The sequence below is a fragment of the Gorilla gorilla genome, chromosome 18 (genome assembly GCF_029281585.2).
Source record: "Gorilla gorilla gorilla isolate KB3781 chromosome 18, NHGRI_mGorGor1-v2.1_pri, whole genome shotgun sequence".
In the NCBI taxonomy this organism is placed as follows: Eukaryota; Metazoa; Chordata; class Mammalia; order Primates; family Hominidae; genus Gorilla; species Gorilla gorilla.
The window spans coordinates 4,924,593-4,949,998 of NC_073242.2; the positions used below are offsets into that span (position 1 = coordinate 4,924,593).

A 25,406-nucleotide genomic window follows, 5' to 3' on the forward strand; every position below is an offset into this window, starting at 1 on the left:
CCCAGCTACTCAGGAGGCTGAGGCAGGAGAATTGATTGTACCCAGGAGGAGGAGGTTGCAGTGGGCCGAGATTGCGCCGCCGCACTCCAGCCTGGGAACAGAGTGAGATTTTGTCTCAAAAAAAAAACAAAACAAAAAAACAACTAAAACAAACAATAATAAAAATGTTGAATTATAGAGTGGGCGGGGCACCGTGGCTCACGCTGCAATCCCAGCACTTTGGGAAGCTGAGGTGGGACGATCGCTTGAGCCCAGGAGTTACAGACCAGCCTGGACAACGTGGTAAAACCCAGTCTCTACAAAAGGTACAAAAATTAGCGGGGTGTGGATTAGTAGGGTGTGGTAGTTCACACCTGTAGTCCCAGCGACTTGGGAGGCTGTGGTGGGAGGATCGCTCGAGACTGGGGATGTCAAGGCTCCAGTGAGACAGGATTGCAGCACTGCACTCTAGCCTGGGTGGCACAGTGAGACTCTGTCTCAAAATTAAATCAAATTACATTAAATTAGCCATGCATGGTGGCTCACACCTGTAATCCCAGCACTTTGGGAGGCCGAGGCAGGAGGGTCCCTTGGGCCCAGGAATTTGAGACCAGCCGGGGCAACACAGGGAGACCCTGTCTCTAAATGTATTATTTATTTATTTTTGAGACGGAGTCTCTCTCTGTCACCCAGGCTGGAGTGCAGTGGTGTGATCTCAGCTCACTGCAACCTCCACCCCCCCGGTTCAAGCGGTTCTCCTGCCTCAGCCTCCTGAGTAGCTGGGATTACAGGCGCCTGCCACCACACCTGGCTAATTTTTGTATTTTTAGTAGAGATGGGTTTTCACCATGTTGGTCAGGCTGGTCTTGAACTCCTGACCTCAAGTGATCCACCCACCTCGGCGTCCCAAAGTGCTGGGATTACAGGTTGTGAGTCACTGTGCCCGGCCAAGGGCTGCCATTTAGAGGAGGCCGGAAAGAGCCACCGGGCGGGTGAGGTGGGAGGGCAGGGCATGTGGGTGGGGCCCTGCTCAGGGAAAGGCATGGAGGCAGGAAGCAGCACAGGTGTGCAGGAGCCAGGCTTGGGCAGAGGGACGACGTGGAGGGAATACGGTATGGGCAGGCCACTCCTGCCCTATCCAAGGGCTCCTGGTCTTAGCAGCATCTATCAGAGGCAGAACAGGCTGCAGTCGGGGAGAGAGAGGAGGGTACCTGACCCGCCCACATGTACCAGGACAAGAATGCTGCACGCAGGGCCAGGTGGGAGGAGGAAAGGTCATGCCCCACGCACCCCGGTCTGTGGGCTTTTCCGTCTGTTTCAGAGGGTTGGGGGCCAAAAAGCCCTGGCACCTGGCTGGACTCTCCCTGCATGGGTTTCCAGGGGCTGCCATGACTCCACCGGGTGCTCTCTTTATTCTCTGCAGTGCTCACGACGGTCATTCCAACTGTGCCGGCCACGAGCAGGACTGGAGATCCATCCCTCACCCCAATCTGGTCCCGGCCTCTCTCTTCCGCGACAGAGGTGATCAATTTGGGGATTGGCAGTGACAGGCACCCAATGAGGCCCACCTCTTTGAGAGTGCAGAAAATCAAAGCTGTAAGTCACGGCACAGGGAAACAGAAACGGCCCCAGACTTTGCTCCTACCCCCACCATTCTTCTAGCGGATGGGGACCTGTGAGCCTGGTGACCACCACCAAGGAAGTGGCACAGTCAGGAGCGAGGGAGCGGGCTTTGCTCCTTCTCCCTACTGAGCCTCCCAGCCTGGGGAATTTGAGACTAGAAGACACCCCCTGCACTCTCTGGGGCCAGCCAGAGGCTGAGGGCCCAGGCCTCTGCGGTTAGGGGGTTCCCCCAGGGAGCTAGGGAGGAGCCCTGCAGAGCACAGTAGGATCGGGGCACAGCTGGGTCACAGCCTCTGAGCAGTATCTTCTGAAACCCTCATCCTGGCTGGTTGAGCTGCAGGGGAGACCCCCAGAGAGTTGAGGGCGTGTCCTGAATTGGAGGAGGAAGTGAGGTACATCCGGGCTGGAGGGGCAGGAACCAGAGTCTTTTTTTGTTTGCTTGTTTTTTGTTTTTTTTTTTTTGAGACGAGTCTTGCTCTGTCGCCCAGGCTGGAGTGCAGTGGCGAGATCTCCACTCACTGCAAGCTCCGCCTCCCGGGTTCACGCCATTCTCCTGCCTCAGCCTCCCGAGTAGCTGGGACTACAGGCGCCCACCACCACATCCGGCTAATTTTTTGTATTTTTAGTAGAGACAGGGTTTCACCGTGTTAGTCAGGATGGTCTCGATCTCCTGACCTCATGATCTGCCTGCCTCGGCCTCCCAAAGTGCTGAGCCACCGCGCCCAGCCTTGTTTTGGTTTTTTTGAGATGGTGTCTCACTCTGTCACTCAGGCTAGAGTGCAATGGCATGATCTCGGCTCACTGCAACCTCTGCCTCCTGGGTTCAAGCGATTCTCCTGCCTCAGCCTCCCCAGTAGCTGGGATTACAGATGCCTGCCACCATGCTCAGCTAATTTTTGTATTTTTAGTAGAGATGGGGTTCCACCATGTTGGCCAGGCTGGTCTTGAACTCCTGACCTCAGGTGATCCACCTGCCTCAGCATATCAAAGTGCTGGGATTACAGGCGTGAGCCACTGCGCCCGGCCCTCCAGAGCCATTTTCTTATTGATGTAGGGATTTTCTATATCCCAGATTTTTTTGTTATTTTTTTGAGACGAAGCTCATTCTGTCCCCCAGGCTGGAGTGCAGTGGTGCAATCTCAGCTCACTGCAACCTTCGCCTGCCGGGTTCAAGCGACTCTTGTGCCTCAGCCTCCCCAGGAGCTGGGGTGGTGTGCACAACCATACCCAGCTAACTTTAGTATTTTTTAGTAGAGACGGGGTTTCACCATGTTGTCCAGGCTGGTCTCGAACTTCTGACCTCAAGTGATCTGCCCACCTCAGCTTCCCAAAGTGCTGGGATTACAGGCGTGAGCCACCGCGCCCAGCCTATTATCCTGGATATTAACTCCTTCTCAGATATGTGAATTTTTTTTTCTTTTTCTTTTTAAATGGAGTCTCGTTCTGTCGCCCAAGCTGGAGTGCAGTGACGCCATCTCGACTCACTGCAACCTCTGCCTCCCGTGTTCAGGAGATTCTCCTGCCTCAGCCTTTGAAGTAGCTGGAATTACAGGCGTGCACCACCACACCCAACTAATTTTTGCATTTTTAGTAGAGACGGGGTTTCACCATGTTGGGCAGGCTGGTCTCAAACTCCTGAGCTCAAGCGATCTGCCCTACTCAGCCTCCCAAAGTCCTGGGATTACCGGCGTGAGCCACCGCGCCTGGCCCGAGGCTGACTTTTGAGCTGGTTTTTGTGCGTGCTCCAGGGTAAGGGTCCCCCTTCACTCTACTGCAGAGGCCCTTATTCCTCTGGGGGAATCGGCCCTCAGTGAAGAGGCCTCTGCTCTCAAACCCCTGTGCAGAGCCTGGCCCCAGCAGGCCCCGGAGGGGGCACCCAGGGCACTGGAGGTCCCGCCCTACCGCAGGCAGCTCTGCATCACACTTCCTGCTCCCCTCCCAAGGGGACCGGGGCAAAGGTGGGCGCGTGCCTGGCACAGTCAGCCACAAGCCTTGCCCAGGATCTTATAGTTACTGATTCAAACCCCCCACCCTCTCCAAGCCTCAGTTTCTCCTTTGTACCCAGGGAGCTGGACCCAACAAGTCCCCTCTCCTTGAAAACGTGTGCCAGGTGCAGGCTGCTCAAAGGACACTTCTGGGCTGAGGATGCACAACTGAGGGAGCCTCTTCCCTCCCCCACCTGCTCCATGACCCTCACCCTCACCTGCCACAGCCTCCCCAAACCCCAACCCCTCCTAGCACTACTTCCCACCAGGACAGGAATTCTCTGAGTGCCTGAGCCATGTCTCCTCAATCCCTCACCACACACACACAGGGAACCAGGGCCTTGTCTTACTTCTCCTGTTCCACAACCTTCTATGGCTCCCATGGCCCACAGGTTCAGGCCCAGGCCCTCCCCAGCCACACACCACATCCAGTCGGTCTCCCCAAGCCCCACTCATGACAAGCCCCCCACCTCACCAGCCCTGCCCTCTCTGTGCCTGAGGCTGCAGCGGGATCCACCGAGGCCCGTGGCTGTCTTGCTTTTCTTCAGCCACGGCTTTTACTGGCTGACGCCTCCCCACACAGCCCTGTGCTGGCATCTTCGCCAGAAAGATGGCGTTGGAACCTTAGCCCATGCCAGGAAGCCAAAGGGCCATATCCCTCTGCCAGGCTTGCCCAGGGGGCTGGTTAAGAATGCAGATTTCAGCTGGGCGTGGTGGTCCACACCTGTAATCCCAGCACTTTGGGAGGCCTAGGTAGGCGGATCACTTGAAGTCAGGAGTTTGAGACCAGCCTGGCCAACATGGTGAAACCCCGTCTCTATTAAAAATACAAAAATTAGCCGGGTGTGGTGGTGCACGCCTGTAATCCCAGCTACTCGGGAGGCTGAGGCAGGAGGATCGCTTGAACTCAGGAGGTGGAGGTTGCAGTAAGCCAAGATGGCGCCACTGCACTCTAGCCTGGGCAACACAGTGAGACTCCATCTCACAAAAAAAAGGAAAAAAAAAAAGCAGATTCCCAGGACCTCAAGGCTGGGGGCCGGGACAGCAGGTGTCTAGACAGGCCACGGAGGCTCTGAGCCTGGGAGTTGCAGCCAGGCCAGGCCCCCGCTAGTCTTGGTGGGACAGGGCTGTGCGTGGCTCCCAGGGACTGGATTCTGGGGGAGGCCGCCCCTGCTGCTCTGGACCCACATCCCCACGGCTGCGCCTCCCAGGCAGGCAGACCCAGGGTGTGTGGCTGCCCCTCCTGCTGCAGGTGCCTGCCAGGGAAGTGCCCGCTGGGGACCCTGTGGGAGGTGGTGGGGGAATGAGTGAGGGAGGGAGGGAGGGAATGAGTGAGGGAGGGAATGAGTGAGTGAGGGAGGGAATTAATGCATGAGTGAGGGAGGGAATGAATGAATGAGGGAGGAAGGGAATGAGCGAGGGAGGGAATGAATGAGTGAGGGAGGGAATGAGTGAGTGAGGGAATGAGGGAGGGAATGAATGAGGGAATGAATGAGGGAGGGAATGAATGAATGAGGGAGAGAGGGAGGGAATGAGGGAGGGAGGCAATGAGGGAGGGATGGAATAAATGAGTAAGGGAGGGAATGAGTGAGGGAGGGAGGGAATGAATGAATGAATGAATGAGTGAGGGAGTGAATGAATGAGTGAGGGAGGAAGGGAATGAGGGAGGAAGGGAATGAGTGAGGGATGGAATGAATAAGGGAGAGAATCAGTGAGGGAGGGAGGGAATGAATGAGTGAGGGAGGGAATGAGTGAGGGAGGCAGGGAATGAATGAGGGAAGGTGGGAATGAATGAGTGAGGGAGGGAATGAATGAATGAGGGAGGGAGGGAATGAATGAGGGAGGGAATGAATGAATGAGGGAGGGAATGAACAAATGAGGGAGGGAATGAATGAGGGAGGGAATGAGTAAGTGAGGGAGGGAATGAGTTTGTGAGAGTGGGAATGAGTGAGGGAGGGAGGGAATGGATGAATGAGAGAGGAAATGAGTGAGGGAGGGAATGAGTGAGTGAGGGAAGAAATGAATGAGTGATGGAGGGAATGAATGAATCAGTGAGGGAGGGAATGAGTGAGTGAGGGAGGGAATGAATGAGGGAGGGAGGGAATGAGTGAGGGAGGGAAGGAATGAATGAGGGTGGGAATGAATGAATGAGGGCGGGAATGAGTGAGAGTGAGAATGAGTGAGGGAGGGAGGGAATGAATGAATGAGTGAGGGAGGGAATGAGTGAGGGAGGGAATGAGTGAGTGAGAGTGGGAATGAATAAGTGAGGGAGGGAATGAGTGAGTGAGGGTGGCAATGAATGAGTAAGTGAAGGAGGGAATGAGTGAGGGAGGGAATGAGTGAGGGAGGGAAGGAATGAATGAGGGAGGAAATTAGTGAGTGAGGGAGGGAATTAGTGAGTGAGGGAGGGAATGAGGGAGTAGGGGAGGGAATGAATGAATGAGTGACGGAGGAATGAATGAATGTGGTCACTCCCCGCGGTCCCCAAGCACCCGGACACCGTGCCCTTGGCTGCGGCCCCGCCGTCGGCGAAATGCGGGCGGAGGGGGCCGGGAGAGCCTGGGGGCCAGCACGGTCGCGCGTAGGCGAACGGACTGTCCCGCGCGCTCGCGGGTCTGGGGGCCTCCCGACCCAGTCCTGCTTGTTGCGTGGGCGGGAGGGGGGTCCGGAAGCGCCCCTCCCCCACGGGCTCGCCCCGCCCCCGCCCCCGCCGCTCGCAGTCCCCACGACCCGCCCGCGCCCCGGCCCAGGGCCAGCCCCCGGATTAGGGAGCATCCACACTTCTCCTCCCGTCGGTCATGCTCGCATTCGGCCTTTTGTACGGGATCAGCTCATTGGGCGGATGAGAAGGTGTCCCCGCCTACCGCCCCGAACTGGCCAATTGCAAGGGGCTTCACAGGGCGCTGAACTCGCGGGAGCGTCACCGTCCTGCGACGCTTCAGAGGATCCTTAGGCCTCAGTGGTCTTTGGCCCCCGGCCCCAGGACCTGACCCCAAGGAAACCTCCGGGACCTGTGGCTGGAGAGGTGACCGCCAGGCATCCGGGGAGCCTTTGGAGATCTCGGCTTCCTTTTTCCCCCGCTGCTTGCCGGCGTGTCCTCGGGTGGACGCGGGCACCCCGAAGGGGAGTTTACAGACGCTCCCTCACATCGGGGACGCGGCTCCTTTAAGGGCGTAGGTGTCCAGGGCGCCGCCTGACTGGAAAGTCGCCCCCCGGCCGGGATCCTCGGGCGGACCCGGGGCGCGGGCGCGCGGCGGCGGGGCGCGGGCAACGGGGAGCGCGCGGCGGCGCGGGAGGCGCTCGGGGCCGGGCGGCAGGAGCGGCGCGCGAGGCAGGCGTGCAGAGGGCAGCCCCGCGTTAGGCCCCGCCCCGCGCGCCCCGCCCGCGCCAGGGTCCTCGGAACTGCTCTGGCTGCGCGCGGAGCGGGCTCCGGAGGGAAGTCCCGAGACAAAGGGAAGCGCCGCCGCCGCCGCCCCGCTCGGTCCTCCACCTGTCCGCTACGCTCGCCGGGGCTGCGGCCGCCCGAGGTGAGCGCGTGCGGGGGCCGGGCCGGGGCCGCGGGGCGGGGGTCGGGCCGAGGCCTCTACTCCTGTCGGGCCCGGGCCCCCGACTGCCCCGCGCCCCGCCCCGCCGAGCCGGGCCCGGCGCCGCGGCCGAGCTTTCCGGGGAGCCCGAGAGGCCCCGCGCTCGGCGCCGGGTCGGTCCGCGCTGCTGGCGCCGCGGGGCTGCGGCCCGAGCGGCCGGGCGGCCGCAGGCCTTCGGGGTCGGGGCTCCCCCACTTCGCCCCCGAGGTGCGCCTGGCGCGGGGCCGGGGCAGCCACCTGCAGCCGGGGCCCCGCGAGGCCGCGCCTTCCTCCTGCGCGAGGAGCGGCTTCCGGGGTCACGGTCGCCCGGCGAACGGATAGGATGGGCCGTGGGGGGAGTCTTGGATTGCAACATCGCTGGCTCGCGGGGGTGGAGGCCGGCGAGCGGGCTTGTTTTCGGTGCCTTAAAACCAAAACAAGTGTAAGTTTTCTTGTGCTTCTGAAGATGGTCCGCTGGCGCTTGCTGGGGCCCTGAACGTGAGCGCCTCGCTGGCGGGGGAGTTTTATTCTGTTTTGGACGTCTCTTTTTATCGGTTGAATAGTAGTTGGTTCTGGTAGTTAACGTGCGTAGGAGGAATGTAAGGGAATGATTAGTTGGGCTTGTGATCGTGGCCTGTAGTCACGCTTGAATCGCAGAATGAAGTGGTTTTGTTTGTATAATTGGAAGTTTCGCTTAGTTTCTCTGTTTGCGAAGTGCCTGTCTTTGGGGAGTTCGGTTTGTTTCCTTGTACAGGACCTACCCCAAGTGTTTCTTGCTCTTCAAGAAACGTTGCCTTTAGGTAGAGAACCTATGCAACGGAAGACGGGACGGATCCTAAGTTTGCCCTGATTGCTCATTCAGAGAGGTCCGTTCCCTAGGCCACTGGGTGATTGCTGGTGTGCGCTTGTGTGGTGTCTCAGGGTTTGGGATCTTGCTTCAGAAACATCCTCGGGGCCTGGGGCAGATCAGGTGCGGCCAGGTAAGCGTCTCCCGACTGCAGGTGCTTGGGTCTTGCAGAAGGGAATACCTCCCCAAGCCTGGGAGAGTTTGCATTTGGGTGCAGGAGGGCCTTTAAAGGCTTGTTGTGCCAGCCTGCCGTGGCGACCACCCGTTGTGGAGATGAGTGCGGTGGAGTTGTGGGAGGTGAGTGCTTTGCTCACCCTCAGCCAGGAAGTTGCTCTGAAGTCGGTGCTGTCAACCAGCAGAGCAAGGCGGTGATCCGAGAAGCTAAAGCTCAGCCGGTTGCGGGCGCCCAGCAGGAGGACAGAAGGCAGACTTTCGGGCCGCTCCTGGAGTGCCCGGCCCTGTCCCCGTTGCTGCAGTGTCTGGGCCTTGCCTGGCTCTAATAGATGAGGGTTGTTTTTGTCTATGCATCATAAAAGTTTCTTGCTCTGAAGCGTCTAGTAACTACTAGCCGTTCACTAAGTGCCTGTCTGTGAATTTGGAAGGGCAAATTCGATTTTCAGGGGGATTTTGAATGCTTGATCTGTGTTGTGATTACATTGTAACAGATTGGCCGCTTTCTCCAGAAGGCCAGTAGGAGGGGGTGCAGGGGGAGGGGCCTGGCTTCTGTCTGGGACATGGTGGGTGTGCACCTGTGGCTCCTTGCCCTGACGGTGCAGTGCCTGTGAGACCACCCCATGGTGCTGAGTGCTTTGGGGCAGGGGACACAGCAGCAGCAGCCAGGTCTTGGCAGGAGGTCTCTCAGGACCACCCCTCACGACTTCTCACACCTGAGACAGCAATAGCTAGGTGCTGGGACGGGGGCCTCTAGGCGGCTCTGTCCAGTCCTCAGCAGGAGGGCTGCCTGTGGCGGGGTCCCAGGCCTGTCTGGCCTCTCTGCGGCCTGGCCTTACCTGGCTGTGAGGATAGCCTTGCCCATGGTCCTTCAGTGTCTGGAGCACTGGCCTGAGGCTTCAGAGACCTGCCTGATGCCTGGCCTCGCTCAGACCCCGGGCATCTGGGAGGTCGTGCCTCCTTGAAATGGCCACTCGCCAGGCTGCTTTGCACCACACCGGGCACAGGCTGCGGCCACTCAGGAATCCCATCCGGGGGCTGGGGAAGCGAGAGCGGTGAGTCCTCAAGTCGCAGCTGGGCTGCTCCACGTAGGAATGGAGGGTGGAGGAACGTGTGGCGTTTCAGAGCCCAGCCCAGTGCGGAGACAGCCTTGAAACCGTGGTTGGCGGGCGCTCCACTCCGCTCTGGGCTTGAACCCTGCCTGCCCCTAGCTGTGCCCCCCACTTTCTCCCTGTCTGGCCCCTGGCTCCCCCCCCCCCCCCCCCCCCCCACTTAGAGGAGGGCATGGGGAAGGGCAAACGTTCCAGAGGGCGGGCGGCCTGCGGGCTCCTCTGCATCGTGTGAGGAGGGCGTGGGGAAGGACATCCCGGTGGGGCCCGGTCTGGGGCTGCCTCCAGCGCAGGCTGCCTGTCTTGGACTTAGTCGTGGACCTGGAGGCCAGTGCCCGGATGGCCCCTGTCACCCTCTCGTTGTGATGCCAGCGCCTGCTGACTGGAGGACCCAGGTTCCTTCGCCTGCTTTTTCTCAGGCTGCCCTGAGGATCTGTGTTTGGTGAAAAGGAGCCAAATTCACCTGCAGGGCAGGCGGCTCTAGCAGCCTCAGAAGCCTGGTGCCCTGGCGACACTGGACCTGCCTGGGCTTCTTAGATCCCAACCCCACCCCCGATTTCTGCTCTGCTGACTCGGGAAGTCATCGTGCCACCCAGAGCCTGAGTGCGGGTCTCTCAGAGCTCCTTCGTCCGTGGGTCTGCTGGGGACTGGGTCTTGTCTCCCTAACGAATGCCAGGTGAGGCTGCGGCGGCTCCGACGCAGGTGGAGCTGCTGACCTGGCCCCTTCCTGCGGCTGCGAGGTGTGTGAGGTTCGTGGGCCTCCACAGGTGCGGGCGCCATCCAGGTCACCAGGGCCCTTGTGGCTATTCTAGGACAGCCCAAGCCGTAGTAGGGACGGCCCCCCACAGCTTAGAAGACCTGGCTGAGTCCCCCAGCTTTGTAGAGGTGGCCCTTGTTTGGTGTTGAGATATCAGACGTGGGGGTAGCTTCAGTGTTCCCATGGACTTTGAAAACCAGCACACACTTAGGTTTGAATTCTTGGGCAAGTTTTGTACCTTGAGTGCTGTTTTTCGTGGGTAAAGGTGGCCACCAGTAGGGTGACAGTTGAGGGTGGCATTGAGGCTGCTGGCCCTGTCTGCCTGGTGTCCCCAGTGACAGTGCTGGCCAACAGGCTCCCGCCGAGAACGCAAAGGCGAAGGTGCCAAGCCCCCGAGGTCCCGTGCACATGCGTGGAGCTGGAATCTGGCGTGTGTGCCGCTGCCTCTGATCAGGGACCTGGTCCCCTACCCCATGCTCCTGCCCTGCCCTGCAGGACCCGTCTGTCCCCTGAAGCCACAGGGACATGGTAGTGGCTGCACGGTCTGGGAAGGGTGTCCCCGTGAAGGGCTCCTCTCTCAGTGAGGCTGAGCCTCTGCCGTGTGGTACTTGTTCTGCTCTGTCTTCAACATGGTGAAACCCTATCTCTACTAAAAATACAAAAATTAGCTGGGCGTGGTGGCGCACGCCTGTAGTCTCAGCTACTCGGGAGGCTGAGGCAGGAGAATTGCTTGAACTCAGGAGGCGGAGGTTGCAGTGAGCCGAGATCGTGCCACTGCATTCCAGCCTGAGCAATAGAATGAGACTCTGTCTCAAAAAAAAAAAAAAAAAAAAAAGAATAACAGGTGTCCCCTGGCCCAGCCTGAGTCTCAGTTCTGAGCGCCTGATACTAAGGCAGGGACCCAGTACCCCACATCCATCTGGGGCCCCAGCCCTGCCTAGTCCCCACCTGATGGTACAGTGAGGACCCTGCCACGTCAGCCACCGCAGGGTGGCAGCTACCCCCCAGCCGCAGCGGCCCAGCCTCTGAACATCTGTCTCCTCACCTTGGAGCAGAGGCCGCAGCACGTGTCACAGACCGGGGCTGGGTTGGGGCCATGGGGAAGGGGTCCTACCTGCCCCCGCCTCCGGGTGATCTGGGTGCCGCTCACAAGGCCTCCCCTGGTAGACCCCCGGGGTCGGACGACAGCTTGCAAGAAGAGAGTCCCTGCTGGGCCAGGCCAGCGTGTGTTAGGAGCAAGCCTGCCTGCCGTGGGCCACGTGCGCGTGCTGGGGTGGCAGGAGCCCGCTCGCCTCTCCTGACCGCGTGCTCTGCCTCCTGTGTTCCAGGGACTTTGAACATGTCGGGGATCGCCCTCAGCAGACTCGCCCAGGAGAGGAAAGCGTGGAGGAAAGACCACCCATTTGTAAGGAGGGCTTCATTTCTGTGTGCAGTGCCGCGGACAGGCCCCCTCGGCTGAAACCGCGCCCTCCCTACTGGGAGGGAGCTGGTCGCGTGCCTGGGCCGGGCCGGTGGGACTCGCAGGCCGGTTCTTGGTGGTTTTGGTCAAACTGGATGCGGCCGCGCTGATGTGCTGTTGTGGTTGTTTTCTTTTCTCTCAGGGTTTCGTGGCTGTCCCAACAAAAAATCCCGATGGCACGATGAACCTCATGAACTGGGAGTGCGCCATTCCAGGAAAGAAAGGGGTAAGGGGCGCTGCCGGCCTCCTGCCTGTCGGGGCTCAGCAGATGCGTGCGGCAGTGCCACGGGGATACTCCGCTCAGATCCCTGCCGTCCGTGACGGCCACCCTTGTCACAGGCCGCGGTCAACAGCTCAGATCCCCAGCTGTGGCCTGGCCCCCGCCCCGTGAGGACTTGAGCTCAGAAGGTGGTGCTGGCAAGGTTGGGGTGACAGCTGTGTTCCTACCGAGGGCATTTCTGGTTGAGAAGGAAGTAGGCTGGGCCTGGCCGGGCACAGGGCTGAGCTGTGGCAGAGGGGAAGGGGCTCTCCTGGGTGTTGGGAGCAGGCCTGAGGGGCGGGCAGCCTTTGCGTGCTGGAACCCGGGGTTCTGCTGTGTCCTTCCAGGTGCGGCTCAGGTCGCGGGAGCTGGGTTTGCAGGAGAGCCACCCCGGCCTAAAACCGTCTACTGGAGAACCTCCTGGGGCACAGGGACTGGCGGCAGCCACCTAGGATGCCTGCTTGGGGCCCCGTGTGTCTGTGGCAAGCAGGGCAGCCCATGTGCCTGTCCTCTTTGCCCGGCTCACATGAAGTGCTTGGCCAGGGACTCCAGGCCGGCGTGCACATAAGGTTCATGCTCGTGGACTCTGAAGGAAGGAGAGATCCCTGAGGTGCTGGTCCTGCCCGAGGCCTTGTTCCCTCCGGCCCATGCCAGCCTCTGGGTTTCGCTCTGAAACTCAAAGCAGCTCCGGCCCCCTGAGCTGAGCAGTCCCAGCAGGACTCAGCTTTGCCCGAGACAGGATGTGGCTTGGATTTGTCACTTGTCTGAGGCTCTGCTGAGAACGTCCCTTGCCCTTCACGTTACGGCGAGGCAGGTGCGCGCGCGGCCCCAAGGAAGACGGGAGTGGTGTCGGGTTGTGGGGTGGCAAAGGCGCCTCATCCAGGCGGGACCTGGGGCAGGGGCTTCCAGAACACCCTGGGGTAAGGGCACGGGTGTGCTCTTGGCGCTGCCGGCCCCAGGGTGTGGCACTCGTTGCCCCCCAGCCCAGCCCCCGACCCCCGTATCCTCCTCTCCTTTCCAGGAGGGCCTTTCCGACTCACTCTCTGGGCATGGCAGAGGTCCTGACAGCCCCCTTGGTGGGGCTGGTCCAGGCTTCAGGCTGGTTTGGGAGCCGCCTCTGTTGGGCCTCTGGCCCCCGGTGTCCTCGCAGTCCTGGAGGTTGTGTCCTAGAAGCGATCCCCTTCCTTCTGGGCCGGCCTGCGGCAGGCAAGCAGCCCATCTCACCACGGTTTATTTCCCCACAGACTCCATGGGAAGGAGGCTTGTTTAAACTACGGATGCTTTTCAAAGATGATTATCCATCTTCGCCACCAAAATGTAAGTAGCTCACTGTTCAGTGTCCTGGAAGTCAGCCTGTTCCTGCGGGGATTGGAGTCCTCTCCAAAGAGGCCCATGGCTGTGGCCGTGGCGCCCTGGTCCTGGCGATCCATGGAGCTGGGAGGGAGTGAGATCACAGATTTGGAGGTCGGCTTTGATCCCTGATCCCCGCCTCAGGCTGCAGATGCGAGTCTGTTTCCAGCTCCAGGGGTGGGCGGTGCACGTAATAGACTTAGTCTCTCATCCCAGCTAGTTGGCTGGGAAGCTCCAGAGTCCTGTGCAGGGAGGGGCTGTGAGATCCAGGCTGGAGCTCCTGGGCTAGGAGTGCCTGGACCCTCAGTGGTTGTTGGCGATGAAGACAGGATTTGGTGCCCACAAGACCCCAGCCCTGGATGGGATGGACGTGCAGAAGCGCCACCACTCGGAGTCTCACCTGAGGGTTTATCTTGCTCCACCTCACTGCTCTTCCTGTGGGCTCTCGCAGTCTCTCCCACCCGGGGCTGCGTCTGCAGCCGGGCAGGCATAGAGCAGGGGAGCAGCAGAGAAGGCGCGAGAAGAAAGGGCTGAGGCCTGGTTCGACATTGAGCCTACAGCTAAGTTAATGATCTCAGTCAGTTCAGCAAAACTCAGGAGAGGGAGGAGAGGGCCGCCACGTCCCTGTCGTCCCATAGCTGGAAATCGGCAGGCCCTTTCTGTGGTGAGTTCCACATGTTAACACGTGCCCAGCACCTAGACAGTGCCTGGCCACAGTGAGGCGAGAGCGCTGTGTAAAAGCTTCCCCTGCAATTGTCACTCAAGACACACAAGTGTTTTCCACAGTGGCAGTGACCAGAGGAGCTTGAGGACTGCTGACAGCACCACCTGGCCGAGACTTGCTTCATTTTGGATTGTCCTTTGCTGTTTGATTTTTTTTTTTAAACCATGAGCAGGTATTACTTAAGATGACTTATTTTAATTAAGAAAAATATAAGAATGAGACAAAGTAGCTGCTTTCATTGATTCTGTTCAACCGTTGATTGGAATTCCAAGCAAATGCAGCAAGACAAGAAAAAGAAGTCACAACGGAAGACGTGGGGAGGAAGGCCAGGACAACAGCTCAGTAAAGCTGAGGTGCAAGGCTGGGCACGGTGGCTCACACCTGGAATCCCAGAACTTTTGGAGGCCGAGGTGGGAGGATCACCTGAGGTGAAGACCAGCCTGGACAACATGGTGAAACCCTGTCTCTACTAAAAAAAAAAAAAAAAACAAACAAAAATTAGCGGGTGTGGTGGTGGGTGCCTTTAATCCCAGCTGCTCGGGAGGCTGAGGCAGGAGAAGCGCTTGAACCCAGGAGGCGGGTGCAGTGAGCCGAGATCACGCCACTACACTCCAGCCTGGGCAGCAGAGCAAGACCGTGTCTCAAAAAAAAAAAGAAAAGAATACAAAAGTAGCACAGGACCTGGTAAAGGAAACAAAGCTAAATAATAAATATAAAAATGAAGTAGAGATTGAGGTACACAAATCTGCTCTTATTTCAGCGTGCAAGGTTTTAAAACTGCCATTTATAGTAGCATGAAATACGTTGGACTAAATGCATTAAAAGATTGGTTCAGGACCTCTGTACCGAAAACTGTAGAATATTCCAAGGGAAACCAAGGCCGGCCTGAGCGGTAGCTGAGCTCTGCCCTGTGTGTGGAGGGGAACACACGACATTGTACAGACAGCCCTTCTCCCCAGGCTCGTCTGCAGCTTCCGTGTGATCCCAGTTGGAGTCAAGCACATCTTGTTGGAAACTGTCCCATGGACTCAGGAAATGCAGAAACGCGGAGGCCTTGGCTTCTTGGTGGGGTTGCGAGACCCAGGCTGAGGCTCCGTGGGTGCAGAGCACACCCACTCACCCCCCGCCAGACCTGCCACGGGACACGGTGATGGAGACTGCAGGATTGCTGAGAAGACAGGCAGGCAGACCCGCGGACAGAATGAGGAGTCCGGAGGCCACGCATGTGGTGGTTTGGGCTGTGACACCCTGAGGGATATTCCAGCAGGAGAGACGAGCTCTGCCTCCCACCATAGAGAAACAGCTTCCAGATGGATTGTGGTGCCCAAGCAGGACAGCGTGGAGAGGAAGACCCGGGATGGTGTCCGTGAGCCCTGGGCAGGCAGGGATCTCTTCACCAGGGATGCAGTGAAGTGCTGGCCGGAGGGAGATTGACGAGTTGACTAAGTTGAAATTAAGAATCTCTCTTTATCATAAAGACTGCAGTTGGCGCCGGGCAGGAGGGCACACTACAGTGTATGTACGTACCTCAGCCCTCACCCTGAATCTACCAAGAGCTCCTGCGAATCAGTAAGAAGGCAGCCATGACGTCCAGCATGTCCCTCACAGGAAAGGCCTCCACCCAGCCAGCAAATGCGGCAGGGATGCCTGGCTTTGCCAAAGAGTGAAAGCCTCCCCAGTGGGATCTGCCGTACCGCACAGGGGAGCAGACGGAGCCGCAGCGCAGGGCAGCGGGAGCCTCAGCCACCGATGGAGAGAGCGGATGTTCTGAACGTTTCCCCTGGACGCTGCCTGCCACAGCAGTGGAAGCCGAGCTCATGCTGTAGGACCTGGCTGTTCACTCGAGTCAGTCGAGATTCACAGAAGCACATACATGTGTCCACCAGAGGCACAGATGGGTGCTGGTGTCACCCCCACTTGCCCCAGCCCAGACGTCCTAGGATGACAGGTAGGGAAGAGTGAAGAGGCCACATGATGCCTGGCGGACAGTCCAGACAGGAGGGCACCCCCTTTGTGTTCCTTCTGCGAAGCGCGGGAGTGGCCAAGCCGGAGGCCACGAGGAAGTAGGAGGCAACCTCTACCCTGGGAGGGACAGGTGGACCTGGCAGTGCTGGCGTCCAGCATCTTTGCTTTTCTGTGGGTAAGTTGTGATTGGCAGAAGAAACGAGATTGAGAAATCAGATTAAATTGAAATTAGGCAATTTTTGTTTTTGCCAAAAGATTCCCTTAGAAGAGGAAAGGGTCCGGCCGGGTGTGTTGGCTCACACCTGTGATCCCAGCACTTTGGGAGGCCAAGGCAGGTGAATCACTTAAGGTCAGGAGTTTGAGACCAGCCTGACCAACAGTGGAGGAACCCCAGTTCTAATAAAATAGAAAAATTGGCCAAGCTTGATGGCGGGTGCCTGTAACCTCAGCTACTCTGGAGGCCAAGGTGAGGCGGGAGAATCACTTGAGCCCGGGAGGTGAAAGCTGCAGTGAGCTGAGATCCAGCCTGGGCAACACAGTGAAACTCCATCTCAAAAAATTAAAAAAGCAAAAAGTCAAGCCCCAAGCAGAAGAGCCCTGTAAGACGTATCACTTGAGGAACTTCTCCGAAGCAGTCGCCAGGAAGCAGCCTGGGCCGAAAGGGGCGCTCAGCCGTCACCAGCAGGCGCAGCGTAGCACCACGGAGTGGCCGCCGTGCACCTCACCCAGTGGCTGGAATCCACCAGCGACGCAGCCTGAGTGAGCAGCCTGGAAGCAGCATGGCTTGAGGGCCAACGCCGTGACCCCACATTCCACAGCAGCGCGCTCACGCGTGTTCGCACTCAGGACTGCCACGCAGCTGCTGGTGTCGCCCGTGAGCTCCTGCGGTGTGGGATGGTCGCAGTGTGGGACGGTCTGCGGTGGTGTCTTCGCATTCCTCAGGGAGTGTGCCCTGTGCATCTCCATGGTACCTGAAGTCCAGGAAGCTGCCCGCGGATGTTGGAGTTGGGATTACGGGGCAGATGCAGTGGTCGGTAGGAGCGAGTGTTCTGGGAAGCTGTAGGTGTTCCTGGCGCGTTGGCTTTCTGGTAATTCCTCCAGCTGCACTAGACATGCCACGCTGTATGTCCTTCCGTAGCATTGAGAGAGAAGAGGGAGGATGCCCAGGTAAAAGATGGGAAATAGCCTAGAATATCAACTGTGATGGTCCCTGGTGGGGCTAATGGTGGCAAACTTTTCTGCTTTTTTGTAAAGAAAGAACACAGGGTCCTAAAAGCCCGTGTATCCTGGAAGCAGAGGGTCTGCGTCGGAACAGCCGACTCTGGAAGGGCCTTGGCTATGTCCCTGGACATCTCCTGCAGCTCCTCCCATCTCTCCTGAGTCTGGCCCAGCTGGGAAGGATGTGGGGGCCACAGGTTAAGTGGCCACCCTGGGGCCTGTGTTCCCAGACTGCCTGGCTGTGCCGGGAGTTCTGTCCCGGGAGAGACACAGCTTCGTATCGGCTGCGGCCGTGTCCCCAAGGCTCTGTTCCCTGCGTGCAAAGGTGGATATGTCTTCCTTTAGTCTCCTCATGGCCACAGTTTAATTTTTTTGAAAAGTTTTTGGCCAAATAACCTGGCTACCAACCCGGGGCCCCGGTGTTGGGAGGAGGGTGATGTGGGGAAGGACGTGACTCTGGGACAGTGCCTGCCTTCAAAAAGTGCTTCCTTTCTTCCTCTTTCTCCAGGTAAATTCGAACCACCATTATTTCACCCGAATGTGTACCCTTCGGGGACAGTGTGCCTGTCCATCTTAGAGGAGGACAAGGACTGGAGGCCAGCCATCACAATCAAACAGGTACGGGGCCTCCGCCGCCGGCACGGGCAGGGCTGCCTTAGTCTCCCCTCCGGACACGTGGGTCTGTGGTCATTCTCTGTGGCTGAGGCCGAGTCTCACGGTGTCTGCCTTTCAAACTGCTCACACCCGTCTTGTGTTTTTGTCTCTGGCGCAGATCCTATTAGGAATACAGGAACTTCTAAATGAACCAAATATCCAAGACCCAGCTCAAGCAGAGGCCTACACGATTTACTGGTTAGTAGCAGCCCCGGCCCCGCTGGTGGCAGCTCCTCCCCGTCCCAGCCAAGGCCGCCTGGCAGGAGGGGAGTGGAGCACACAGGCTCACCCCAGGGACAGCCAGGGTCCGCGCCTCCGGGGGGAAGATCGGGGGGCATAAACCCTGTGGGCAGCAGGCACCGTTGCACACGGTCTGCGGTGGGCATGGATGGCGCCGGAGCCGTGTCCGGGGGAGGGAGCAGGCCAGGTGACAGGGGCTGTCTTGGGCCACTGCCCCAGTGAGTTGTGGCCAGCTAGGAGGGGAAGGTCCCTGGGCGTGGGGGCCAGAGGAGGCCATGCTGAGAGGCCCCTCCCCCGGCTCAGCCTCCCGTGGACCCCAGCCTCCCGCGCTGCCCTTGCTGCTTGTCCCCATCCCCTCTACAACTTGGTTCCTCCTGTGGGGGCGCCCAGCCCAGCAGGGCTCAGTGATGTGATGCTGTCACACAGGCCCTGGGCTTCCACCCTGTCCCTGTGAGGTGCTGCTGTGGCTAGAAGGATCCCCGTGGGCCTGGGGTCCTGTCTGCACCGAGGAGGGCCTGGTGTGAGTTAGGATGCAGACGACAGCCAAACAGTGCTGGGGACAGCAGGGAGGACCCTGCCTTGAGCAGAGGCCACGCACCCGCCTGTCCTGTTCCCTCTGCCAGCTGTTCTGGGCAGGTCCATAAGAAGGTGGGTTGGGGCCTCCGACCCCCACTGCTCCACCTGCAGCGTTGAGAAACCCAGCCCCATCACACCACGGGTCCCCACACCTCCGAGGGGGTCTCGCGGCCCCCAGTGGCCAGGGACCCAGAAGGCTCACGTGCAGCCACCCCACACATCCCTGCCACTGTGGGCATCAGAGGCCCTCTCCCTCCAGGGTGCATCTCATGGTCAGGAGGAGGGAGGCTGAGGGGTCCCGGTTGCCCTAGGCCCGGCCTGCACAGGTCGTGAGGAAAAGCACCTGGTTTCGGCCGGGAGCGGTGGCTCACGCTTGTAATCCCAGCACTTTGGGAGGCCGAGGTGGGCGAATCATGCGGTCAGGAGTTCGAGACCAGCCTGGCCAACATGGCGAAACCCTCGTCCCTACTAAAAATACAAAAAATTAGTTGGGCGTAGTGGTGGGTGCCTCTAATCCCAGCTACTCGGGAGGCTGAGACAGGAGAATCACTTGAACCCGGGACGTTGCAGTGAGCCGAGATCCTGCCACTGCTCTCTAGCCTGGCGACGGAGGGATGCCGTCTCAAAAAAAAAAAAAAAAAAATAGTACATGGTTTTGGAGAGATGTGTTTCTCCCTGGATGCGGGCGCAGCCCAGGTGTCTGCAAGGTGCCCTCCCTGGTGGCCGAGGGTGGCACAGAGGCCCCAGGCAGGGAGCAAGTATCACAGCAGCCACCCCAGGCTCAGCCTGGCTCCCCTGCATGGTGGTGCACACCTGTAGTCCCAGCTATTTGGGAGGCTGAGGTGGGAGGACAACCAGGAGGTTGATGCTGCGGTGAGTTGAGATTGCAGCACCGCAATCCAGCCTGTGTGACAAAGCGAGACCCTGTCTCAAAAAAAACAACTCATAGCCGCTCAGTCAGCCAAGCCATTGCTGGAAGTGGCTCGTGGGACGTGGCGTGACCTGGGTTTGTGTGCTGGCCTGCTGTGCCCTAGGAGTCCGTGAAATGCATTTCCTTGGACAGGAAGCCACAGTGCTCGTGGGTGTCCACATGGCCCTTGAGGCAGAAAATGTTTTCTTTTTTTTTTTTTTTTGAAACAGAGTCTCATTCTGTCGCCCAGGCTGGAGTGCAGTGGTGTGATCTCAGCTCACTACAACCTCTGCCTCCTGGGTTCAAGTGATTCTCCTGCCTCAGCCTCCCAAGTAGCTGGGATTACAGGCGCCCACCACCACACCTGGCTAATTTTTGTATTTTTAGTAAAGACAGTGTTTCACCATGTTGGCCAGGCTGGTCTCGAACTTTTGACCTCAGGTGATCCACCCGCCTCGCCTCCCAAAGTGCCGGGATTATAGGCATGAGCCACCGTGCCTGGAAAATGTTTTCTAGGCCAAGTGTGGTGGCCCAACGCCTGTAATCCCAACACTTTGGGAGGCCAAGGTGGGCTGATTGCTTGAACTCAGGAGTTCATGACTAGACTGGGCAACATAGCGAGACCCTATCTCTACAAAAAATTAAAAAATTTGCCAGGGGTGGTGGCTCATGCCTGTAATCCCAACGCTTTGCAAGGCCACTGTGGGAGGGTTGCCTGAGCCCAGGAGTTGGAGACCAGCCTGGGCAACATGGCAAGACCTGCTCTCTTTAAAAAAAAAAAAAAAAAAAATTAAGCTGGGGATGGTGGTGCATGCCTGTAGTCCCAGCTATTTGGGAGGCTGAGGTGGGAGGACTGCTTGAGCCCAGGTGGTTGATGCTGCAGTGAGCCAAGATTGCAGCCTGGGTGACAAAGTGAGACCCTGTCTCAAAAAAAAAAAAAAAAAAAAAGCATGCTGGGCGCAGTGGCTCACGCCTGTAATCCCAGCACTTTGGGAGGCCAAGGTGGGCAGATCACAAGGTCAGGAGATCAAGACCATCCTAGCTAACACGGTGAAACCCCATCTCTAGTAAAAATAAAAAAAAATTAGCCAGGCGTGGTGGCGCACACCTGTAACCCCAGCTACTCGGGAGGCTGAGGCAGGAGAATGGCTTGAACCTGGGAGGCGGAGCTTACAGTGAGCCGAGATCACACCACTGCACTCCAGCCTGGGCAACAGAGCCAGACTGTCTCAAAAAAACAAAACAAAACAAAACAAAAGGCAAATGTTTTCCTGCCTAGCCCTTAGATGGTCTGCCATCCCCAGCATGGTGTGGGCGTGAGCTCTGTCTGGCCTGCACCCCATTTGCCAACCATCTACAGAGCTGGGCTGTGGCTCCCATCTGCGGCGTGGGCTGGGCAGGGTTGCAGTCCCCCGCCCCATGTGACTCTCCCCAGTGTCTCCTGGGCTTGGTGCCTGCTGGGCTGCACTGTACACTTGCGTGCACGTAAACAAACGTTCTTTCTCCTACAAACATCCACTTGAAAAGCACCCTTTGTGAAGCATGTTTGCGGGTTTCAGATCGTTTTTCCTGGGTTTCCTGGAGGCCTTGGACCGTGTTCCTGCCCTGGCAGGTGCTTTTTCTCGGGGCCTCTGCTTAGTCAAGGAAGAGCTGGGACGTGTAGCCACCGCCTCTGGTTCCTTCCACGCCCACCCAGCTGAGCTGCTCTGCCCTGGGGCCGGCTGGTGGCCCAAGGAGGGCGCTGGGGTCTGGGCTGCGGTCCAGGCCCTTGGCGTGGGTGGGGGTGGCACCTGCGCTGCTGCCATCCTGGGCTGTTCCACCATGCAGAGTGAGGCTCAGTGTCTCAGACCAGGTCCAATCCTGGCGAGACTGCCAGGACTGCGACCCCAGGAGCCACCTCCATAAATGTCATGGTGTTTCCCCATCCTCAGGGTCACGCTGCACCCCGTGACCCATCAGCCCCTAGGTGCAGCCTCGGCCGCCCTCCCGCCCACCTGTTTTGCCCGGGCAGTGTGTGCCATGCCACTCTCCTAGGCAGCTGCTTGCAGGCTGAGCCTCACTCTACCCAGCTCCAGACCTGTTTGCTGATGCCACTGCACTGCCCATCTCGGGCACAACGCCTTCTCAACCAGGCCTGCCTTCCCACACCTTTGCCCCTGGGGCTGAGAGCCTCATGGAAAAACCCTCCAGAAATTTGTATCTATTTTTGGGAATTAACAAAAACAGTGGCAAGCAGTCAGTGTTTTCAGTGTATTAGGACTGTCCCCAGACCTACAGAAAAGAGAAGCTGCTGATTACTAGTCAGGACCAGCCTTTTGGCATCGGCAAAGATGTTCCAGGCCCTGGCGTGGCCCCCCCCCGGGGCCTGAGCCCTCCTCGCAGCCCTGCGGGACCCCTCTGTCCCCCTTGAACACCACATTCACCCAGCGTGGGTTCCTCTCCTCCCTGCCCTTCTGCCCCCGTCAGACCACAGGACAGTCTCAGCCACGTCAGAGCCAGCATGGGCTCCCCACCACGCAGGCCTCCCTGCTTCTCCGGGCTTCCTGCTTCTGTTACTATGACGAGCTCCACACTGCCCTCCCGCAGGAGGTCCCATCCTGCAGCCTGGTCTGCCCAGCTGGCTCCGGGGCGAGCGTGAGGGCCAGGCAGCTCAGCCCTCTAACGCGTCTCTTCTCTTTTGACCTCCTCAGCCAAAACAGAGTGGAGTACGAGAAAAGGGTCCGAGCACAAGCCAAGAAGTTTGCGCCCTCATAAGCAGCGACCTTGTGGCATCGTCAAAAGGAAGGGATTGGTTTGGCAAGAACTTGTTTACAACATTTTTGCAAATCTAAAGTTGCTCCATACAATGACTAGTCACCTGGGGGGGTTGGGCGGGCGCCATCTTCCATTGCCGCCGCGGGTGTGCGGTCTCGATTCGCTGAATTGCCCGTTTCCATACAGGGTCTCTTCCTTCGGTCTTTTGTATTTTTGATTGTTATGTAAAACTCGCTTTTATTTTAATATTGATGTCAGTATTTCAACTGCTGTAAAATTATAAACTTTTATACTTGGGTAAGTCCCCCAGGGGCGAGTTCCTCGCTCTGGGATGCAGGCATGCTTCTCACCGTGCAGAGCTGCACTTGGCCTCAGCTGGCTGTATGGAAATGCACCCTCCCTCCTGCCGCTCCTCTCTAGAACCTTCTAGAACCTGGGCTGTGCCGCTTTTGAGCCTCAGACCCCAGGTCAGCATCTCGGTTCTGCGCCACTTCCTTTGTGTTTATATGGCGTTTTGTCTGTGTTGCTGTTTAGAGTAAATAAACTGTTTATATAAAGGTTTTGGTTGCGTTATTATCATTGAAAGTGAGAGGAGGCGGCCTCCGAGTGCCCGGCCCTCCCCACCCACCTGCAGCCCCACCGCGGGCCAGGACCAGGCTCTCCATCTGCTTCGGGTGCACCCAGGCTGTGAGGCTCTGTCTTGCCCTGGATCTTTGTAAACAGGGCTGTGTACAAAGTGCTGCTGAGGTTTCTGTGCTCCCCGCATCTTCGGGCTGTAGAGCGCTGGGCAGCAAAGATCTGCATAGGTCGGGATTGGCGTCGAGACCCTGGCAGCTGTGCACCGGTGCCAGCTGTCTTGGGGGCCACAAGGCCAGGTCCAGACCAGGGCTGGGGGCTGCCTGAGGACTCCTATCCAGGCAGCCTGCTGGCGGGGGTGCCCCTCTTCAGCGGCCAGGTCACAGGGATGGAGCTGCGCTGTGCATAGGGTGCCACCTCAGGTGTCTGTCCCTTGTGTCCTCAGGAGGCAGCCTTGCTACCACCCGTGGCAAACGCCAGGTGCTTTTTCTGGGAGAGCCCACAGCCGTGGCCCTCCAGGGCTTCCCCGACACTTAGCGCCAGGTGGAGGGCCCTGGGCAGCCTGTGTCTGGAATTCTTCGTCCTGAGGCCGCCTGAGCGTGGTCTGTCCTGGGGAGGCTGTGCGCCTCAGAAGCCATCCTGACGCTGAGCCCCTCTGCAAAGGTTGGGCCGGCCAGGCCTCTTGGGGCTGCCTGAGCCGTGGCTGAGCCACTGCAGGAAGTGGCCTGGCTGGGAAGTTGGGTGTCGGTCACCTCCCAGCAGGAAGGCGCAGTGGACAGAGATGGGAAGCCCTGGGGGACACAGCCCGGTGCTTCCAGCCCTCCGACCTCCGGCCCCCAACCCAGTCTCCCCATCCTAGCGAGCTTGGCCCTCCTCAGTTTCGTTTCAAGCCTTGGGGCTGGAGCTGGCCCTGCTGCCCTGGCACCCCCCGGTGGCCGGAGCTGGGTCCCCGTGGCCCAAGTGCAGGTTCCCAAGGGGGCAGGGCAGGGCTCCTCAAAGGAGCAAAGAATGCAGGGAGGGCGGCCCAGGGCCCTGGGAATGGGTGCTTGGCACCCTCCGGGTCCGTGTGGGACCCCAGCCGCTGTTGGCTGGGAATCAAAGAGGTGACTTCCAAAGGCCCCCCGAGCCGGCAGTGCCCCCCACCACCCCCCCAGCGACTCTGCAGTGCCAGTGCCTTGTTGGCTTTTCCGGCTACGCACCCTGCAGTCACAGCTCTCGGTCTGACGTCTGATGTTTGTGGTTTGTTCATAACACGGGGCCTTACCTGGGGAATTCAGCTGGTTTGAATATTTGTAGCCCGCTCCCAGAATGTCTTATTTTGTAATGACTGAACTACATTTAGTAATAGTTACACATGTATATGGTTAATACATATGGAAATTCAATATATTTTGTAGTTAACGTATTCTGAAGTAACGGATGTTTCTAGCCAATCGTAGTGACTTCAGCTAATGAGATGTTCTTTTGTAGTACCACAGTCCTCGGCCTAACGGAGGACGCGAACTTTGTAGAGGAGAGCTCTGAAACGCGGCCGCCTTTGTTTAGTGGAAGGGAAAGCGCGTTCCCGGCATGAGGTGCCTCGGAATTAGTAAAGAATTGTGGGCAATGGATTAACCACTGTATCTAAGAATCCACCAATTAAAGCATTTGCACAGACTGCGGCCTGCCGGGTGTGTCCTTTCCTGCCCTGTCCCTGGCTCCCCTGGGCTGTGGGGGTGGGGAGCCCACTGGGGCCACAGGGCGGCCCCCTGACCCCAAGGCCCAGCCCTACCCCCCCAGGGCTTTGTTCTGGTCCTGCTTCCAGCCCCATGTCAGCCCCTCCGGGTGACATCCCCTCTAGCCAAGGTGACCCCCAGCCTCGGGGTCTCTTCACCTGCACCTCCCTGGCCTGCTCTACGGGTCTCCCTGGGACTCAAGGCTGCTCTTGCTGTCCCTGGCAGGGGACCTCCTTGGGGAGCAGGGACCTCAGGTGTCCAGAGAGCTTTCCTCACAGGGCCCATCCAGGGCTGGCTAGAGCCACCAGGTAGGAGTCTGGTGCACAGGTGCAGGGACCCCAGCCCCCTGTGGGACGGGCTAGCCAGGCCTGAGCTGGCGCCGGGGGAGCCCTCCCTTGGCTTTGGCAGTCAGGCTAGCCACAGGTGCCCTCCGTCTCTCAGGTCCCTTGGGACCTGGGTCTGGCTGGGCCGGAGGAGGCTAGGAGACTTGGTCACCATGCTGGCCGCTGCCCCCAGGAATGCAGGCTCCTGGCCAGGCTGCTGGTCCCCAGGTCGCCTCACCTTCCTGGACCTGAGGCCTGGCCCCGCCATCACTCACTGGGATCTGCTGATGGGAAGCCTTCCTCATGATTACCATGACGACAAGTTGCCAGGTTGGAGGGCCTTGCACTGATTCGGACTGGCTGGAGCTGGTTTGAGCCAGCTCCAGCAGGGAGGGGCCTGGGAGTGCTGGTTTGGGATCCATCCCCAGCCGACCCTGATTCTGGGTCTGGGGGTGTCCTGAAGCACCTGCTCAGGAGACGCAGCCTGAGATCCCCAGGCACCACCTGGTCTGAGGAAGCCATTGGGCCCAGTTGGGGTGGGGGCTCCTGGCTTTGGCCCATTGGGTGGGAAGGGGCTGGGGCAACTGGTCCCGTCCACCCTGCCTGTCTCTGGCCCAGCCTGGTCCAAAGGCTTCTGCACCTGCCAGGA

The 25,406-nt window shown here is 58.9% G+C and overlaps 1 protein-coding gene across 6 annotated transcripts; it reads left to right on the top strand.

Moving 5' to 3' along the window:
* The first annotated feature begins 6,494 nt into the window (after window positions 1-6,494).
* On the top strand, window positions 6,495-24,375 carry UBE2I (ubiquitin conjugating enzyme E2 I). 6 transcript variants are annotated; one of them, XM_004056937.5, is made up of 7 exons: window positions 6,495-6,612; window positions 11,363-11,439; window positions 11,636-11,719; window positions 12,997-13,069; window positions 17,518-17,627; window positions 17,782-17,861; window positions 22,080-24,375. In XM_004056937.5, exons 2-7 carry the CDS (start codon window positions 11,374-11,376, stop codon window positions 22,141-22,143), a joined length of 477 nt encoding a protein of 158 aa, XP_004056985.1. In that variant the 5' UTR covers window positions 6,495-6,612; window positions 11,363-11,373; the 3' UTR covers window positions 22,144-24,375. The 6 variants fall into 6 exon arrangements, with proteins under 6 accessions (XP_004056985.1, XP_018868128.1, XP_063555979.1 ...); XM_031002695.3 differs by lacking the exon at window positions 6,495-6,612 and adding an exon at window positions 6,952-7,114; XM_019012583.2 differs by lacking the exon at window positions 22,080-24,375 and having other exon boundaries at window positions 17,782-18,018.
* Window positions 24,376-25,406: the final 1,031 nt, after the last annotated feature.

What these genes read in the sequence shown, in the direction of transcription:
- UBE2I (XM_019012583.2), top strand. Translation starts at nt 11,374, where the DNA reads ATGTCGGGGATCGCCCTCAGCAGACTCGCCCAGGAGAGGAAAGCGTGG. An exon ending in TCCATCTTCGCCACCAAAAT is followed by an intron (nt 13,070 to 17,517) that starts GTAAGTAGCTCA and finishes CTCTTTCTCCAG; the next exon opens with GTAAATTCGAACCACCATTA. An exon ending in CAGCCATCACAATCAAACAG is followed by an intron (nt 17,628 to 17,781) that starts GTACGGGGCCTC and finishes TCTCTGGCGCAG; the next exon opens with ATCCTATTAGGAATACAGGA.